The sequence below is a fragment of the Festucalex cinctus genome, chromosome 11, assembly GCF_051991245.1.
Source record: "Festucalex cinctus isolate MCC-2025b chromosome 11, RoL_Fcin_1.0, whole genome shotgun sequence".
Classification (NCBI taxonomy): Eukaryota; Metazoa; Chordata; class Actinopteri; order Syngnathiformes; family Syngnathidae; genus Festucalex; species Festucalex cinctus.
The window spans coordinates 24,420,645-24,441,423 of record NC_135421.1 but is presented as its reverse complement, the minus strand read 5'-3'; the positions used below and the strand labels follow the sequence as shown (position 1 = coordinate 24,441,423).

Here is a 20,779-nt window from a genome sequence, read left to right as displayed (position 1 = left end):
TGCTATTTTGTAGTCTTTTAATTAAATTTTATGTTTTTATGTAGCCTTCAATAATGTTAAAAATAAGCTCTCAACGATATGTGCTTGACACGTTATTAGAATTATTTTAGCATTATTGTGGGGGCTTATAGCTAAAAAAATAAATTAAAAAAAACTACAAAAATGACTGTTATTTCCTTTAAAGTTTGAAAACAGAAGTACAGTGAGTACATTTTAGATATACACATACGTGGTTTTAAGGGGAAAATGTGAATGTGGAATGTGGGACAAATACAACCAAGAACGCATGCGCAATCAAGTCGTATCCAAATCAAACAAATTCCCAATGCACGACTACAGGAATGCCTGCTTAAATACGAAATATGGTGACGTAAAATCCAGGTGCGCGTCCAAATGTGGATTAATATCAATGTTGAGTATTCGAGTAGAAGTCCTCGTGTGCATCCCCCCAAAGTAAAAGCTCTTGCTCCTGTCACAGGAGCTTTACGGTTCTTTTATGTCCATAAATCAGACGAAAGGTGAAAATGGATGAATCCCCCCCCCCCAAACACACACACACACCGAGCATGGCGGACTCATAGGTCTCGCTCTATTTGGAGCTGGCTTATAGGGTGGGGCCGCCGTGCGCACTTTGCATATCACGTGAGCGCCCGTTGACAAATCACCAATTAGCTAGCCGTTAGTCTTGAGAAGTTGCTAGGGCGCTCCGGGAGCAGCGTGCGCGCGGCCAGCTCCATGGCAATGTGCGAACGGAACCCTCTGAGCCCGCCGCCGGGCTACGTCGGACCTCTGCTCAATTTGGCCGCGACCCCCGAGACGCTCTACTTGTCCAACTTGCGAGCAGGCGCCAACGGCGGCGGCGCGCACCACATGCCCCCGCTGCACCACCACCACCATCACCACCACCACCACCTCCCTTACAACAGGAGAGCGGAGCTGTGCACGCTCCCGTGGTCGAGTTCGTGCGCGTCCGGGCCGCCCGCGCAGAGCCGCGCCTTCGGAACGTACTGCCCGACGTTTCGCCCCAACTCGACCGCGCCCGGAATCAACAACAGCGCCGCCATCAATAACAACAACAACAACAACAACGACGACCCGGCCAAGTCTCCCTCGCAGCTGGACGAGTCGCGATGCCCGCCCGTCGCAGAGCACAAGGCGGGGTCACCTCACGAGGTTTACGCCGACGAGCTGCGGGGATACTTGGACGGCCACGGTTCGGCTGCGGGCCACCTGGAGCAGGAGTGCGCGCGACGGCTGCATGTAAACAACAAGCAGCAAGACCCACCTCGGCCTCCGTCCGCTCTCACGTGTTTTGCTGAAGGTCAAGTAGCCCTTTTTTTTTGTTTTCATTGTTAATATGCAATTCTCAGTTGGAAAAATACTGCAATTACGTCGAGTTACAACTTTTTACGAGGGTTTCCTCTCTGCAAGAAATGTAGTTGGCAGTGGGGTATACTCATTTTCCGCAGGACCCCTTTCAAGACCAAATTCAAGCACTTTTCAAGCACTTCCAAGGTCATGGACATATAGACAGAGAAACATCAATACATTATTGTCTCCTTTGTTTCTGCTAAGAAATCTTTGTAACGTGGCAGAATACCTCAGTTTTAATTGACACGTTTTGAAAAAAATGTGTCAAATTAAATTTGTATGGAGTAATCATTTCCAACCGATTGAATTCAACTTATTTTATTTAAAAAATATCTTTAAAAAAAAAAAAAATTATATGTATATATATATACATAATGTAGGTCATTTTTCTCCCCCAGATTGTCTCTAAATTCTGTCATAAAATGGAAGTAGAATAGAAGTCACCATGCATGTGTTTTTCATTATAGATAGATAGATAGATAGATAGATAGAGATATAAATTTTTATGTAGCATATAAATAACGTGGAATAAATCGTATAGTTATTCAAACATATAGAACTAACTATATAGTCAACAATAAATAAATAAAAATGAAAAATTCAGAATAGTGCCAACAAATAAAATGGAAATTATTTTCTTTCTTTTAGTCACCCATATGCCACTGTCAACTGCAATGCTTATGGCTACTATGCTAAATTAGAGTATGACGTCACCATGCAGTAGATGGACCCTATACTCCCATATATATAATTTCTAAAATTCAGATTTTTATTTTTTTTAGAACACTACCCCAAAAATGGTTTCCGGATACATTTTCTTAAGTATATTATATTTTTATATACTGCTATGATAGAAGTAAAACGGCAAAAGTTCCCATGTGTTGCCAAACCCATACAACATAGATCCATATGACATTTCTGTAAGAAGAAATCTGTACAAAATTGTTTATCATAGTTTAGTACTGTATACTTCTGTACGCAAACATAAAATCATGCATGTTTTTAAAGACATTGCATTCTATAGTGCCAATGAATGACATTTACTTGTATTACAAATATTAGCTCCTTTCAGCTATTCATGTCTAATTCACTCTCAATTGTGATTATTACGGATATATATCACTGCTTTGAAGTACAAACGAAGACGTCACCATGTTGTTATTGTATGTTTTAGCTCTCTTTTTGACACTCATGTGTCGCTAGATTTGCAGATAGCTAGCAAGCTAGCTCGCTAGCTAGCTAGCTAGCTAGCTTTATTGCGTACAAGAATGCTATCGTCTCCGGTGTTAATTGTGCGTGTGCGTGCGCGTGCAGGTGGTCCATGGTGCTCGTCCCAGCAGGTGAGGAGCCGAAAGAAGAGGAAGCCTTACTCCAAGCCTCAGCTGGCTGAGCTGGAGAGCGAGTTCCTGCTCAACGAATTCATCAACAGGCAGAAGCGCAAAGAGCTGTCGGACAGGCTGGAGCTGAGCGACCAGCAGGTGAAAATTTGGTTCCAGAACCGCAGGATGAAGAAGAAGAGACTCATGATGCGGGAGCAAGTCTTTGCTCCTTACTGATGGAGTAAATATAAATACATAAAAGAAAAGAAGCAAGAAGAAGCTGCTGTCTCGTGGACCACCGCAGCAGCGCCACGTCACGTCACGGCGACTCTGGCAGACGTGTGGGCTTTTATTTATAAACGTGTGTGAAATGCTTCCAATCCCCGTCGCGGCAGACATTTCACACTTCACATGTGGACGCTTTGGAGGGCGGCCCAAGCTCCACGCTGACTATTTCAACTATGTCGTGCGATTTTTTTCCCCCCCTCTTTGTCTTGTGTGTCGAGAAGCTCAAGTTCACGTTTTACGCCCATTCGATTATAGCCGAAATATATTACACATATGCATGCTTGTCTACGATTTGATTTGATACATTGTATTGGAAATAAATGCAACTGTTTTTTTGTTTTGTTTTGTAAACACGCTTTGTGGATGTGTGACCAATTCTGATGGTCACTGCTTAAATGTGAATTATTTTGAAAGTCTGAAGAACACGTACCGTTAGCTAACTCGAGTCATTTTTGAACGTTTTCAGAAAACAAGAAACAACAACAACAACAGCAAACAAACAAGCAAGCAGATCCTTAATGACTTTGTAATCTGCATAGACATTAAGAAAAAAAACATTTTTATAAGCAAGCACATCATTGTTTTAGCAATATCGCTAGCTTAATAGCATAGTTGCTCACGTCATGTTTGAACGTGCAAAAAAAAAACAATTTTCAGCAAGCAGGTTTTTTTTTTTATTGTGACACTACATTAAAAATTAATGTCAATTATGTAATATAGTTTGTCATATATTTAAAAAAAAACAAAAAAACAAAACAAAACAATGAGCTAGCTGAATCCCCCACCAAACCAAAAACTTGCCAATATGCTATTGGCATATTAACATTTAGTAAAAATTAGTTTGGCAACTATATCAACAAAAAAACACCAATATTCTTGCTAAAGCTTGTTCCCATTTTCTAAAAATATTCAAATATGACTCAGGCTACTGTGCAATTAAGCTAACTATATTGTGGTAGCTATTAAACATGCATTTGTGCTATTATGCTAAAGATACAAAATTGGTTGCATTTGTGATTTCTGACGGAAATGCAGTCTTCGTATTTGTCCATGACATTTTTAGAATTAAAGTTGAATATAATATTTATGCAATACCATTTTTTAAGAACTGACTCGTTTTTTTTGGCCAACTTGTTCACCTGATGATACAATTAACGTATACGTGTTTAACAAAAAGTTACAATTGTATGGAGCAGGCTGACGTCATGTTGTTTATAATAAATACTAGTAGTCATGAAGTATTCACTTTGGAGTAGTTTCGTCATTTTCCCTCTTTCTTTCTTTCTTTTCTTTTTTTTTTTATTGGTGGGAGGAAAATTAAACGGCAGCGTGCTTTTGTAAGTGTTACTCAACTTTTTCTTTCACACAACACTCACGCCAAAACCTTAATTGAGCAACTCGTGTCACGTTCAAAAAACAAAATGAGAGCTTTTGTTTTGCTGTTACCACAACCCCCAAACACTCACACGCGCTCTGTAGTTGCAGCTGCACTGTTGCAAAGTCACTTGAAGGTGACTGCAGCTGCATTTAAGTGACTTTTATTTTTAAATGCTCCACATATAGTCATGCTAAAATACAATGAATAGTGAATATGAAATACCTGTACATAATCAAACACAATCAATATTTTAAAAAAATAATAATTTGACCTGGTTTTAACTTTTTTTTTTTTTCTTTTTTTTTAAATGTACATTGCATGTTTCACTGAATCTGATATGGAGCCCCAAATATAACATGAAAAATCCTAAATTTGTGTGCACAAATTAGGGTTTATTTCCACATCAAAATGCAATTTAACATTATGCATTATAGTTGATGTTGCAAATATATATATATATATATATATATATATATATATATATATATATATATATATATATATATATATATATATATATAGTATTATGTTGTCTTCTCTGCAGTGTTGCCCTCGAGGTGCTAAATAAGACCTTTGAGCAGGCGTTTTTTTTTTTTTTTTTTTTTTTTTTCTCCACTTTTTACTGCTGCGGCAAAGGCTCGCTTCCTCTGTGCGACGTTTCCGCCCCCCATTTTGTGACTTTATTGCTTTATTGCGGCAAAACGCGGCCAGACAGCGTCATTTAGCTCAGGACACTAAAGACAGTGGGGGTGCCAAAACAAAGTTAAGGTCAAGTTAGTGGACTGTGCATTGCCGCTTCCCACGCATTCGGACCTCTCTCTTGTCCTGACTTTCCTATTTATTTATTTATTTATTTATTTATTTATTTATTTATTTATTTGGTGCAGGTCCAACTAACAACATAGTGGTGAAAAGAAAATGAAGATAGTGTCCATTTGTGAAGCACATCAAATGCTGTGGTTGTTTTTGGATAATGCATCCTCTTTTTTTTTATTGTTTCTGTAATCATGCAGACGCTAATAAATAATTGCCTTCATTTTCCGTCACACTATGACTGACAGCTTTTGATCCATCGTGGAGATAGTGTTCAGGATCTATTTTTCTGAAAGGGGCCAGGTCATAACTGTGCTCAGAAGTAGATTTTTTTCAGAAACACTGCAGCATACGCTATATTCCTTACAACTTCATTGCCGAGTTTTATTACAAATAACAAATAACTAAAATTAGGAGTCGACAAATAAAGCAGACAATGACTAAACACAGTTAGCGGTAAAGTAAATAAAATGAAAATGACACTGTTGGAAACTATTACTCGATTATATAGACTTTATTTATTTTAGAAATTGTTTGAAAGCAATTTAGAATAAATAGTGCGAAATCGAGTATTCTCTCACATACATATGGACAAACACGCACGCGCACACACACACCCACACACACACGTTTTTTTTTTTTAAATTATTTATCTTCACCATTTCTAAAAAAACAAGTGAACAGGAAACATAATATTTTTGAGCAAATATGGGGTGGGATTTGGGTGGCAAAAAATAGCACACAAAAAAATAATCAAGATATTAAATACTTTTAATTGTTGGAACTCTATAAAAATAAATAAATAAAAACACGTCTATAAAAACGCGTCTTTTTTTCCCCCTAAAAACGTTTTTAGTATATTTGAAATATAGCTATTAATATTTCCTACAACCTAGTTGCAAGTTATCTTCTCTATTTGCCCATCAATCTGTCTGAAATGAAAAAATAAGGGAGCAATTCGAATTGAATAAAAATAAAATATTCCTCGGCAACTAGTCCGCTGCTCTCGGAGATTTTTAGTCCTGTATATGGTAATTGTAATTTAACGCACTTAAATGTGCATCATGTATTTAATTGTGTGTGTGGGGGTGTGTGTGCAGTCGTCACACACAGTGCGGTGGTGCAGTGAAGGACAGAAATGATGTCCCCTCAATAACAATAAAAACCTTCAACACAGATTTCTACTATTTACACTACATTGCTCCCTATTTTATTTATATTTATTATTTTTACATTTAAATGTCTACCATATAATTTACACTACTGCTCCGTATTTATTATTATTATTATTATTATTATTATTATTATTATTATTATTATTATTATTATTATTATTATTATTATTATTATTATTATTATTATATTTAAAAGTACTTATTTCATCTCCCCCTTTACAATGCAATGCTGTGCAAAATGATACTCATGGCGACATGCTGGCACACTCATTTTTACCTTTTTATTTTATTTTATTTTATTTTTATTTTTTATTTTTTTTGTCCTTACAATATATGCGTGCAGGTTAGTCTCATTAGAAGCACGTGATAATACTGGGAAATACAACAAAACTGTAATAGACATGTATATTTATTGCTTGTTTTATTTATTCACTTATTCATTTATGGATGCTGCAGAGTTGTGTATGCATGCCACATATTAAATCAACCAATGCATTTATGTTAACGTATAAGATCTTTTACATATAAATACGTATAATAAATAATAAATCAGATGTTAATACACAGATTCATTTATTGTTTGTGTTTATTTAAAAACGCGAACCAAATCATTGCAAATTGACACGAATTTGTACGTTTTTATTTATTTATTTATTTTAAACTCCACCAGAACACTAATTGCGAATCTTCCACTGTGATTTGTACACGTGTGCCTCTCTCCACTATCTTCATCCTTGAACAATCATCAGGCGCCCTAATTGCATTTTAAGTGCATATTCCTCGAGTTAATTTCTTGTATGATTGCTTATCGCCTCACTCCTGAGGGGCGGGAATGGAAAGCAGCGCGGGGTGAGGGGGGGGGGGGGTTGAACGTGTTGTATTTATGCAAGCGTCTGTTTTATTGCGCCGGGGACAATAAAGAATGTCGAATTAGAAGCCATCATGCGTTTTGTTTAACTGCGCCAAAGCATCAACTCGCGTCGGCGCAATGAGGCTTCAAGTGCATAATCACATGTGCGGCTTTTTTGTGCCGCTCGCTCGTCTAACATGGACCGTGCATGTGGCCTTGGCGTTTTCATTAATAAGGCTGGAGGTCAACGTCAATGCTGGAAAATGAGGAGGAGGAGGGGGGGGGGGGGGGGGGGTATTGGCGGGCGAATGCCAGATCAACTTGTTGTCAATGAGTGCAGATTGAATGAAAAATATCGCACTTCCTCTTTTTCTCCTTCTTGTTCATGATGATGGCGCAAAGAGAGGAGTCCCCCCCCCCAGCATCCAGGGAGCCAATGGAGGCTCTCACACGGCCTCACATGAGTTTCTCAGGACGTCTTTTTTTTTTTTTTTTTTTTTTTTAATGACCGATATTGATGTATGGTAATTTCTTGGCCGGTGGATCACATGACACAATTACCTCAAGAATCGATCGAGATGTATAGCGAGCCCGCCGGCGGCTCTTTACGCGCGAGCCAGACGGGCCAAGTTTAACCCGACAGCAGAACCGCCCGAGAAGAAGAAGAAGGAAGAAGAAGAAGAAGAAGAAGAGGAAAGCCGCCGCCTCCTCCTCCTCCTCCCGCCGCCGCAGACATGACGGACTACGACGAGCGCGCGTCCAACATGTATCTGCCGAGCTGCACTTACTACGTCTCCACGCCCGATTTCACGTCCGTCTCCTCCTTTCTGCCGCAAAGCACCTCGTGCCAGGTGAATTTCCCCTACTCGGCCAACATCGGACAACCCGTGCGCGAGGTCTCCTTCAGGGATTACGGGCTGGAGCACCCCAGTAAATGGCACTACCGGGGCAACTACGCGTCCTACTACTCCTCGGAGGAGCTCATGCACCGGGATTTGATCCAGTCGTCCTTCAAGAGCGAGCCCCAGCTGTACGGAGCCGCCGGCGGCGGCCCCCACGCGGGCGCCGCCGGCTCGCCCTGCAACCTCTTCCCCGGCGCGGGACGCAACGGGGTCCTGCCGCAGGGCTTCGACCAGTTTTTCGACGGCTCCAACCCGGAGAAGAGCGCCGCCGAAGCAGCGCCGCCGCCGCCGCCGCCGCCGCCGCCGCCGCCGAGGCAGAAAAGCGGCGAGGACGCGACCGGGGACTCCAAAGCGGACGCGGCGGCCAGCGTGGACGACGACTCGTCGTCCAACTGTGGCGACAAGAGCAGCCAGCAGTGTGGGTTGTATAGTCCCCCTTTATTAGGGGAGAGTCCAGCGTGGACAATAATGGCGTGTCCTTCGCCGTGGCCGCGAAAGCGAGCTCGTGTGCGGCTTTATAAGCATGCAAAAGCGTTTTATATCCCAATAAGACGTTCTTTACGGTTGTAAAGGTATTTACAATGGGAAACTGTTAAAGCAAACCCGCACGCTTGCCCTGCTGTACTCCAGTGGCAAACCTGCTGTACTTGTAATTACACAATGGAGCTTTATTTACATCACATGATTTCGAGCAACAGTATATTATTAAAAGGCAAATTTAGCCCTCACATTTTTTTTTTTATTCTCAACATAAGGGGAAATATATTTTGTGCTGCACAATAATGCACGTGTCCAAAAGTAAATGATGTTTTTGAAGCTTGATTTAAATGCATCTGTCGCCTATAATGCCGTGTAAATCCTGAAAAAAGGACATTTACATTGACAGCTATAAATAAATATTTTAATACTAATTTCATTATTGAGAAGGAAATTAATGGCTTGGAAAAAAATTGAAGGGACCAAAAATATTTTCAGACATTTAAAAATATATTTTATTTTAAAATAAAACTTTATTTTATCGTATGTAACGACTTTCTAAATTTCCCCACCTTACAATAAAGTAAACTTGTTTTTCATTTTGACTATACTAAACTTTGTATTTTGGCGTCATTTCCTGTGGCGATAGCGAGATGGCAAAATAAGGAGAAAAGCCGAATTTTAGTCTCCCCTTTGCTCTTGTTAAGTGCACATCCGCAAACAAGAAGCGCCATATGCGTTTTAACATGGCACAAGTCAGAGATAAACTCATTAACGTGTCACGCTCATGCAAATGCTTGCAAACATGCGTCACGTGCATCGAAATAAAGACTATTTATTGGATACATTTTATTTAAATGTACATTATATGTCTACAAAAAAATATCAAACACTATATAAAATTATGCTAACCGTGTGTTTATTGCATTTAAAAACACAAACAAAAGTAGGTTCACCTTTTGCTCATGCAGTCTGTGTACACAGGTGACAATGAGTGGATTTCACTGGAATTGGCTAAAACACATTCAAAATGTTGGGAAAAAAGGGGTGAAAAAATATATATATTGTGAGCATGTTAAGTGTCACTGAAAACAGTTTGACGTGCCTAAAGGCGCAAAAATAAGTTAATAGATCACTGATAATATTATAAGAAAGGGAAGCAATTTCCCTATTATTGCATCTGGCGGCGGCTAGCTTATATATATCAAATATGTATACTGTATATTCTCTGCAAAAAAAAAATCTTGGACTTTGGAGATGGAAAACTGCAAAGTGCATATTGATTGGTGAGTGCAAAACATGTCACATGCGAAAACATGGCGCATAGCGAAAACCATTTTTCGGCCATAGATGCAACAGGGAAAATTAAATGCAAAATTATGGACAGTCTTGGTAGATCACAAAAAAACATCTATAATCGTCATTTGTACACATTTGAAAAACGTCTTCCGCTTTCAAACTAACGACCCCCCCCTCCCTCCACCATCTTGTCGTTTTGCGTCCAGCCTCGTCCAGCAAGTCCCGGAAGAAAAGATGCCCGTACTCCAAGTACCAGATCCGAGAACTTGAACGAGAGTTCTTCTTCAACGTGTACATCAACAAGGAGAAACGTCTGCAGCTCTCCAGGATGCTCAACTTGTCCGACCGCCAAGTCAAGATCTGGTTCCAGAACAGACGCATGAAGGAGAAGAAGCTCAACCGCGACCGTCTACAATATTTCACTGGCAATCCTCTCTTCTGATACACACAATATAGGCTACAAACAATACACTAAGATAGCTATATATATGTATATGAGTGTATATATACACTAAAAGTGTAGCCTATATACACACACACACACACGCCAAAGACTGCTTCCCTCTCAGCCGCCATGTATTCGAAACGGCAGTGTGACGTCACGTGTCTACATTTATTTATTACGTTCTCCACACCTGACGAACAAACTATTTTAACCATTATTTATTGGTGTGTATGTGCATTTAAAGGATGCATGTCATGTGGTGTCAATGTGTCGAGAAAAAAAAAAGAAAAGAAAAAAAGACTAAATAACAAACAGCTGATAGGGAAAGTTTGATTTTTTATTTTTGGAAGCCTGGGGGAGAAATGTGGCTCCTCATGCCTTTATTTCCTCTCCTTTCACACACTGGATTGTTTACTAAACCTTGAACCGTCTAGACACAATCATAAAAGCAGCTGTAAACGGCTAAATAAGGGGCTATTGGACATTGGGCCCCCCCACCACACCCCCTCCTCATCCTTTTTCTCCCCATGCAGACCTTCTTTTCCTGCCTCAAAGTACAGTTGCAAATGGCCAAGGAGCCGGAGACATTTTTTTAATTTTATTTTTTAACGTGGACCAACGTGGATGTGGACTTGAGTTTCCTCAATGGACGTGAGTGACTTTCTCATTCAGATGTGTCGATGCATTTTATTATTTTTTATTTTTGAAATTCCAATCGACATCCGTGTTCAGGATCGCGAGGGGGGATGAGGGAGGGGGCGGGGCATTAAATAAGAAGTTTGACGAAGCGTTTAATTGCGTCGCCATCAAAAGCCAGCAGTGAAATGACATTAGTGACTGTGTGCGTCGTTTCCCAAAACGCCCACAAGAGGGCAGTGTTGTAGTTTGGAAGAATAGGGTGGCGCGTTCAAAACAACAAAACCGGCTTAATGATTTCAACATATGTTGGCTTTGGGGGTTTATTTTCAGCTTCGTATCTGTGATTATATGCACCAAAAAAAAAAAAAAAAAAATCATAGCTTTATTTAATTTTCACATATTCACCTTTTCTTTTGAACATCAGGGTACAGGGTGTATAGCCTACGTATTATGTACAGGGAGTAGCTTAAATAATACGTCACAAAAACAATATCCATAGTGTAATAATTATTCTAAATGTACGTACAATCTTTTTGTTTGACTTGAACGCACAAATGTTCCTGATGCTGCGATTTCAACAGGATTCCTCATAACGATTCTCTCATTTAAAAATGCAAAAATGTAACATACACACTAAATGCTAAACTGTCGCCCCACACCCGAAGTGTATTTTGCTTTAAGACATATTTAAAAAGTGTGCAATTATACTCGCGTATTATTATTTTTTCAATGGTTTGTCGTTGAGACATTTTGTGTACATAATGTGAGCGCGCGCGTGTGTGATGACGCATGGAAAATAAAAAATAAAAACTATACATTACATTTCTGTATTTCGCGTCATCAACGAAAAAGGTCTAAATAACAGATTTTAATACTCCAAATGTGCAAAATTACATCATTATTATTATAATTATTATAATTATTATAATTATTATTATTATTATTATTAAGGCAGGGACAAAATTTAATCCGGTTGCATAAAATGTTTTTCTTTGTCAACTTATAATACGAATATTTTTTTCTTTAAGTCCTGGAATTAGCTTTTTTTTTTTTGTTTGTTGTTGTTTTTTTGCCCTTTTTTCTTTTACACAAAGTCGCCATATATGTGCATACAAAAAAAATTCCTGGAATAAAATAAACTCCATTGTACCAATGGACAACCAATTATCAAGATTTTTCTTTCTCTGTCATTTGCGCCATTTGCCTCATCAAAACAAATTTTTGCATTTTAAACTGATTAATTCAATGCCGAATTGGTGAGAAAAACATAGAAAATACTTTTTAGCATTTAAATGTCATTAAAGCCACAAAACACGCTGCTACTTTTATTGTTGATTTTGGACAGCAACGAGTGTTTTAAAAACATGTGATAGTACCTGACGACTAAAGAAAATCATATTAATACAGATTATGTATTGCTTGTGGTTGTTACTATGTAAAAAAATAAATAAAAAAAATGGGTGGATTCAACATTCTATGGCAACAAACGTCGATAAAAATGTTAAGTGCAATTCAACAAAATATTTTCAGTTTGTAAATTTCCCACATTTCAAAACAGAGAAAGTTTACAGAAATGTTGTTTCTTTGTATTACCCCTATAAGATAAAAAAACAAAAAAAAACACGTTTAGAGCCAAACTTGTTGCCATGTGTCAAAATTGTGGATTTTAAGTTATTTCATGTTTTTTTTGTTGTTTGGATTATTTTAAATTATTTACAAATTGCAGTTTGTTTGTTTATTTTTCATAATCGTTTAACCCAAATAGGAGAATTTCCCGCTATTATTTGCGTATGACTTTTTCAACACGCTCTTTGTTTTTCTTTTCCTCTTTTCGTAACACCACAACGTGCAGCCTCTGCTGCCGCGGGCCGCAACCACAACCCCCACTCGTCCCCCCCCCCAGCATTGTTTCCGATCAACCAATTTCAAGTGCTGGTTCTAGGTGTCGCTGCAGACTGCATGCGCCTTCGGGCTTGGCTGAAAAGTGCGTGTCAAGGCCACTTTCAAAGCTCATTGGTGGGCTCGTCATGTGGTCGTCGCGCACGCGGACTCGACGCGCGCGGATATGTCAGCTTCCAGACCACTGCCAAAATGTCCTTCCCCGCCAACTCGGCTGCGGCAAACCCCTTCCTAATGGACGCCTTCGCGCCCGACTACGCCACGCAATCGTGCGGACTGGCGCCATCTTTGGCCAAAAGGGGGCAACTCGGCCACCACGGCGCGTCCGCGAGCGTCCCCTCGTACTTCGCCCACCCGTGGGGCGAACCGGGCCGGGCGTGCGGACTCGCAGAGTCGCCCGTCAGTCCCAACTGTACGTACGCACAGAGCATCAAGGAGGAGGGCAGCTGCTGTATGTTCACCGATAAGCCATCGCAAACCGTCAGCCGGCAGCAGGCGGACGGACACCTCCACGCGTACTCGCCCCTCGCCGCCGAACCGAACCGAGCCGAAGCCCCCGAGGTTCCAGTGCCGGGCTATTTCCGACTCAGCCAAACGTACGCCATCAGCGGGAGGCATCAGCACTGCCGCCAGCAGCCCGGCCCGACGTTGATGCAGCTGGACCGGATCGGACCGCGACCGCAGCCCGCGACAAAAGACGCCCCGCCGCGCAGCCCAGTAGCCGCGGGGAGCCCGGCGGAGCGCGGCACGTCCTGCAGCGTGGAGGAGGAGGAGGAAGAAGAGGAAGAAGAGGAGGATGAGGAGGAGGAGGAGAAGACGCAGTCCAGTCCCGAGCTGCTGGTGCCGCGGGATGGCAAAGGTGGGTTTGGCCTCCGCGGCGTCGTAAAAGCGAGAATAAAACACAAACAAGCCTCCGCAGTCGTAATGTTTCACGAGAAGCTTTGGAACGCGCGCGCGCGCATTTTCATCACGCGTGAGCCACAACGTGATATACTTTTTTACATTTGACACCACGACGTTTGAACTTTTTATTTGCTATATGTTAAACTTTAAAATGAACTTTTCTTTCAAACTAAACAAGAACAAAAAATATTGGTTCAGTTTTGTTGTTGTTGTTGTTGTTTTGTAAGAGGACATTAAATATAACTACTTTATTTTTAACAAGTTCAGTTTTGTCGAATAAACACATTTTTGAAATCATAAAACGTATGTAGCTCTATAAGATAAGAATTATTACCCCCTAAGGAACTATTAATCTTTTTCTTAAAAAGCGGCCAAATGTTTGCAATATTCACAAACTGTTACACTTTATAGAGCATTTTTCAGGACTCCATTTGTCACTTTTGGAAAGGAGGAAAAAAAAATGATAAATGTGGTGAAACCTGCATGTGTGAAATCCGTGTGTGATTTTGTGCTTTCATCAGTTGGAGCAGAGAAGCATGGACGAAACCAGTCCAGATCAACTGAATTTGGAATTTAAGTGATCCAAAAAAAATAAATAAATAAGAAACATTTTGGTGAAACGTGATATAGCATCCAAATGCGGATGAAAAATCGTTTGAATGGTTAATAATTTGTTGTCATTTTTATTTTTTCATAGTCAGTAAATTAAAAAAAAGAAACGACATTTGACGTCGTGCTAATTTGCAAACAGGCCAAAGTTATGGTGACGTCACTATAGAGAAAATAAGAGTTGCATTTGATTTTATAAAGGATGCTATAAATTGGACCCTATAACAATTAACATAAGGTTTGGAAATAAATAAATAAATAAATAAATAAATAAATAAATAAATAAATAAATACAATGAAGCCCTTTTAGTTATGTTTTTCCTTACAGTTGAGATGATAAGGTACATAATGTACCCATTTGACAGTGTGTATTAGAACCTCAAAGCAACTGTTTTTTTTTTTTTTTTAAACACCCTTCACACTTGACTTTTACTGCTGTTTTAGGCTTGGGAAAAGGCACAACAACTCCCAAAGTAGCCCCAATTAGTTGCGATTGCAACTTGTAATGTTAACACCCTCCAAAGTACAACTTTCTCACAGTTGTCGCTTTGGTTGTACCACTTGTTGTCCTTAGAAAACATGCAAATAATTCCTCAAGTGAAATCCCTAAATTATTTTATTTTCCACATTTAGATTTAACTTGCTCAGCATGTTGTTATGTTGTTATGTTGTTATTTTTTTAAACTTGGACACTAGTCAGTTTTTTAGCCTTAGATAAAGTTACAAATAATCATCAAATATTGTAGTTGAGATCTGACTTGCAATGGCTAGCTTAAAGAAACTATTTTTTATTTTTATTTTTATTACCCATGACACTTCACTTTTACCAATTATATAACACATTTAATCACAAAACTGTGTAGGCTACTTTTCTTTTTAACATTTTTTTTTCAATGAACTGGAATAAAACAAATTGGAAGCATTTTAAGTTTTTGAAAATGTACAAAAAAAAAACAACCTACTACTACTAGTAATGCAACTACCAAACTACTCCTATTTTTAGTTGACATTGTAATTTGCAATGGCTCAGTACCCTTTTAGGTTGTAACTTTTTTTTCATCCATAAACTTTTACCACATTTTGGTCTGGGAAAATATGCGAATAATCCACAAAATAGTCTTTTTTTTTAAGCATTTGTTTGGATTACTTGTAACGACTTGGCATTCTCAAATGTAGAACTGTTTTTGGTTTTTGTATTCCTTATAAGTGCTACAGAAAATGTTTGTATGGATAAATTGGTTTGACTTTCGCAACTTTTTTGGCCTTGGCATTTTTTTTGTTTACACTGTAACTTGAAATCATAAGTACTATTTTTTTTTTTTCACCCCTCAACATGTGACTATGACCGCTTTTTGTCCTTTGATAGAAGATGTGTCCCAGCTGAGGCACAGAAATTGACTTGTTTACTGGCTATACTGTGCATCTAATTTTGTAAGCGTACGGTCAGTGAGGGTATATTTAGAAGTACATTGCTTGTCCCTATGGCCGGTATAGTCTCAAAGGTATTAACTTTTACACTTTGGGAAACATATATATACTGTAGATTTTTGCCATTGAATTATGAGGTGTGCCAGAAAAAAAAAATCACAAAAGATTTTGTTGTTCTTGGCTAGGAAGTGTCAGATGCTCGGGGTAACTCTCGCTTCGTTTCGTGCACTGAAAGAAACTAATGTTGACATGCTAGTGTGTAGTTTGAGTTTGACATACTAAATTGTTTGTGACAATGGTCCTGTAGCATTTCCGACACACAGTGGACACCCTTAAAACTGCTGGGTCAAAAAAAATGTGATCAAAAAATGAAATAATCCACTACTTGGGTAAATTTGACCCGAATCTGGGTTGTTTTATACATTTTGGGGGTTTTTGTAAACCAAAAAATGGGTTGTTTGGTATTGGTATAGAACCATCCAGAAAATTGGGTCTGTCCAATTTTTCGACCAAAACTGGGTTATTTTTGACCCAACATATTTTTGGTTGAAGACTGGATTTGGTTGGGATGAAGATCTGAGGCTGGTCGCCATTTTGTATAGTTGTGTACTGTTAGTTCAAATATTTTTTTATCTTTATTTTTAGAAAAGGCTTTTACCGTGACAACTGTGCCAAACATGACTCTCAATGGCGAACCCTGACAGGGGAAAGTTGGAAAAGTTGGTAATAAAATTGGTATTATTTTTAATCACAGCTATACTGACACTATTAACTTTGTAATCCATTTCTTAGTAGATTGAACTCATCAGTTATCATCCTTGTTGGCTCGTAACCTTTACCCAACGTGTGAAGACTTGGATTGACCATCTACGGTCTTCTGGTTAGCTTTGTACAAAATACGCCATTTATTTTTGTACATATTAACCCAAAGATAGGTCAAACTAACTCAACTTGTGGGCCAGTCCAATTTTTGGCCTCAAATTGGTTGTCTCTCGATCTTACTTTTGTAGGCATAAACAACCCAGCGTCACTTGGCCGCAACATTGCGTTAGCTAACCCACTCAATTCCTATTACTTTTAACCCAACAATCTTAAAAGTGCATACTCGGATATGTGTGACATCATGTCTAAATCCCAGCATGTGGTTGTTTTCCCACGCAGAGCACAAGCCCAACCCCCAAAGCGGCAGCTGGTTGACGGCCAAAAGCGGCCGCAAGAAGCGCTGCCCCTACACCAAGCACCAGACCTTGGAACTGGAGAAAGAGTTCCTGTTCAACATGTACCTGAGCCGAGAGCGCCGCCTGGAGATCAGCAGGAGCGTCAACCTGAGCGACAGACAGGTCAAGATCTGGTTCCAGAACCGCAGGATGAAGCTCAAGAAGATGAACCGGGAAGGTCGAGTGCGGGAACTGAACTGCAATCTCACGTTCTCCTGAACTATCGTGTGGATTCCCCGTAGTAGTATCGCTGAATAATGTTAGCATTACACAGTTGCCTTGAGATACGAGATGCGATACATCAACTCAAATCATCTGTTCCTATTGAAATAAATGGAAATGGCATTAATCTGTTCCAGACACCCTAAAAACACATTTTTTGTGTTTTTGTTTGTTTTTCATAAGGGAGAATAGTATTCACTGAAAAAAATATTTAGGTCAAAAGATCAATTGGTCAAAAAATGGACCTCCCCTGCTTGGATCAATATGACCCAAACTGAGTTGTTTTTCATAAAACAACACAAAAAAAGTTGGTCATTTTGAGATGTTTATTTTTGATGTTGTTTTGGGTTATTTTTTGACTGAAATATCCATTACCCTAAAGGGTTGTCAAACCGTGACTATTGATGCTAACTGTTATAGCAAGTATACAGCATGTTCTACTTATGTTAGCATTAAGCTAACAGAGGACGTTCATAAGGCAACATAGTTTGTTTGTTTTGAACACAGAAGTTGAAATTCTCTTAGTTTGATGTTTAGTTTGACACTAAACTACAACTGGAATTGCAAAAAAAAAAAAAAAAAAAAACTTTTTGGATGAAATGCTCACTATTTGTCAAACTGCTGCTTATTCTGGACTGAGTTGAGCTCAAGCACTGCCACAGCGCTCGTATCTGAGATTTGTGCTCACAGTTCAAGGTAAAAAAAATTAAAAACAAAAACTCTTAAGTTGGGTCACTCGTATCTCAAGGCACTATGACTGTATTATCTTTTCTACGTTTCTTGGTGTTGTCACATTTTTGGGGTCTTAAATTAATGGACACTCAACGGTCACTTTATTAGGGACACCCGCACAAAAAAAAAAAAAACACTACACAAAATGTCACAAAAAAAACAGATACACATGTTAATTATGTATTTTTGGGACCAACTAAAATGAGATAATTCTGGTTGGGAATCACTGATTTAATGTCATCAATAATATCGACAGTCCATCAGTGTTAATTTCAAAATATGATTCAAGTTGAAGTAGCACTGTTATTATTGAAGTGGTACTTGCACTGCATCTTGAGTTGTTTATAATATTTTGTCTCTCTTAGCTATAAACAAGGTCCTGAAAATAAACCAAACAGGATGTTGCAATGACGAATGCACAAGAAATCAGCTGCACATATTTAGAAAGTATAAAGTGGCCATTGTGATGTAGATTTCTCCAGAAATTAGCCCAAATTTTGTTGTGTTTGTCTGTTTTGTCTGTATTTGCGTGTGAAGCATCAGCTCACCACATATGTGTTCCCACTGACCTGTGAATGGGCTCAAAAACAAAGTTCACGCGTGCTTATGTGTTGCATGTGTGTGGCATGTACATCCCTTGCAATAAAATGGTCAAATGAGTTTGTTTATCGTCTCTTTTCTATCAATAAAATGCTTGCTTTGGGCTTCACGTTCAAAAAACGAAATACAGAGTTGATGTATGAGGTCAAAGAAAGTCAAATGACATTTTTTATTTTCCTGATCACAACACAACATTTGAAATTAAGAATAGTTTTGTTATATTTTTGATCTTGAAATTCAGTTCGGTCAACAAAAAGCCCGATGTGTATTTTTTGCACATATTAATAGTTCCAAAACAAAAATGAATGCTTTACATTGCAACGCGCTTCCACGAGTCTGTTCTTGTATAATCGCACGCGCGCCATAAAACATTTATTGATACGCCGGTAGCACCATTTTTATTACTCTCTCTCCAATGAATATTTCACTGCATGCGCTTTATTTCAACTCGGTGTGAAATTAACAAAAGTAAAAATATGTTTCCAGGTCGATTAGGAAGTATGACGTCTGTTATTATTATTATTATTTATTTATTTATTTTTACAACGTGTTATTACATCTATTTTACGAGGATTCTCTAAGTCTATAAAGCTTTTTTTTACTGAGTGCTTGAGTAACGGAACGAGCGCGTGCGCGCGCGCGCGCCCCCGCCTGCGAGTTGAAGTTAACTAATTGTTGACTCAACATCCAGTCTTGTTTATTTTCCCTATTCAAGTCACAGAAGGGGGAAAAATAAATATATCAAATAACCAAAAGCAAAGTTGGTGCAGAAGGGTCGGCTTATTGGTAAATATGATCACGTGATCCGTGTAACCAATCCGTGCAGACGCAGGCCAGCAAAAAAATACTATGATTGTTCATAGAGGGGAGCTTCCCCTAACAGTGCGAGTCGTTTTATTTTCAGTGCTCGCTTCAAAACAAAAAAATGTCTTCCAGCGGCGGCCTCGCCGGCTGCTACGCGGACGCGGTTCTGGGTCCGGACGCGGAGGACGTGTACGCTTCCCGCTTCATGCAGCCGATGACCCCCACCAGGCCGCCAGGCGCCGGCGAGCACCGCGCCGACTTCTCCTCTTGCAACTTCGCCCCCAAATCCGCCGCCGTCTTCCCCCCATCGTGGCCGCCGGTTCACCCGCAGGGGCTCTACCACCACCACCACCACCACCCTTACCAATCGGACCCCAGATGCGTCGCGGCTCGACCCTGGATGGACCCGGTTCCCGACCTGGTCCCCCGTTTCGTCGGATTCCCGTCCGGCAGACGCGCGGCGTGCGCCCCGAAACCGGAGCTTTCTCCGCCCAAGATCCGCGACGACGAGCCGGGCCCGGAGCCTCGGAGTCGGGTGCTTGTCGAGGACCTCGCCGAGGGTCCGGAAAGGGCACAGAGTGGGAGTGAGCTTTCCAGCCACAGCGAGCCCAAAGAGGAGAAACAAGTTGACCCAAGTAAGTATAAACGCATGCATGCAAATAGCCCCCCCCAGCTGATTTATAACTGTGTGAGCTGCCTGCGTAAAACGGGATGTTTTACTGACCCATAAAAGTGTCCTCGAGCCCACTACTACACCGCGGCCCAGTACGGACAGAACCCGCCCTGCTTTTTTTTTTTTGAGTTATTACACAGGATTCTGCACATTTTTTGCGCGCGCATTCCGGGGTCAATCACAACATTCCTGACAAAGATAATAGTAAGGGAACATCTGGAGGATTCTCTATAGTTTCCAAACAGAATTTTTTTTTATTTATTTCTGATATTGTGCTTGCAGGCAACCCGGCAGCGAACTGGATTCACGCGCGCTCCAGCAGGAAGAAACGTTGCCCCTACACCAAATATCAGACTCTGGAGCTGGAGAAGGAGTTCCTGTACAACATGTACCTGAGTCGGGATCGGCGCTACGAGGTGGCTCGCATCCTCAGCCTGAGCGAGAGGCAAGTCAAGATCTGGTTCCAGAACCGCCGGATGAAAATGAAGAAGATGAACCGGGAGAGAGGCGGGAAGGAGCAGCTATAGGATTGCATTCAGGACCCGTTTGGATTTATTTCTATTTCTTTTATTATTTTTATTTCGACGCACCATGAGACACTGTGGATTAGTTACAAGTGAGGCCATCATTTCCCCACTTTTTTATTTTATTTTATTTTATTTTATTTTATTTTATTTTATTTTATTTTATTTTATTTTATTTTATTTTATTTTATTTTATTTTATTTTATTTTATT

General features: G+C 39.9%; 4 protein-coding genes across 4 annotated transcripts; all 4 read left to right on the top strand.

The window, feature by feature from the left end:
- Nucleotides 1–698: 698 nt before the first annotated feature.
- hoxd12a (homeobox D12a) lies at nt 699–4,099 on the top strand. Its single transcript, XM_077537159.1, has 2 exons — nt 699–1,321; nt 2,686–4,099. The coding sequence occupies exons 1-2, from the start codon at nt 736–738 to the stop codon at nt 2,925–2,927; spliced, it is 828 nt and encodes a 275-aa protein (XP_077393285.1). The 5' UTR covers nt 699–735; the 3' UTR covers nt 2,928–4,099.
- A 3,612-nt stretch (nt 4,100–7,711) lies between these two features.
- hoxd11a (homeobox D11a) lies at nt 7,712–10,314 on the top strand. The gene is given in 3 exon segments (XM_077537091.1): nt 7,712–7,844; nt 7,927–8,514; nt 10,079–10,314. Coding segments are annotated over 3 exon segments (957 nt in total).
- Nucleotides 10,315–13,047: 2,733 nt separating this feature from the next.
- On the top strand, nt 13,048–17,231 carry hoxd10a (homeobox D10a). Its single transcript, XM_077537233.1, has 2 exons — nt 13,048–13,714; nt 16,957–17,231. The coding sequence occupies exons 1-2, from the start codon at nt 13,048–13,050 to the stop codon at nt 17,229–17,231; spliced, it is 942 nt and encodes a 313-aa protein (XP_077393359.1).
- Nucleotides 17,232–19,491: 2,260 nt separating this feature from the next.
- On the top strand, nt 19,492–20,570 carry hoxd9a (homeobox D9a). Its single transcript, XM_077537126.1, has 2 exons — nt 19,492–20,005; nt 20,326–20,570. The coding sequence occupies exons 1-2, from the start codon at nt 19,492–19,494 to the stop codon at nt 20,568–20,570; spliced, it is 759 nt and encodes a 252-aa protein (XP_077393252.1).
- Nucleotides 20,571–20,779: the final 209 nt, after the last annotated feature.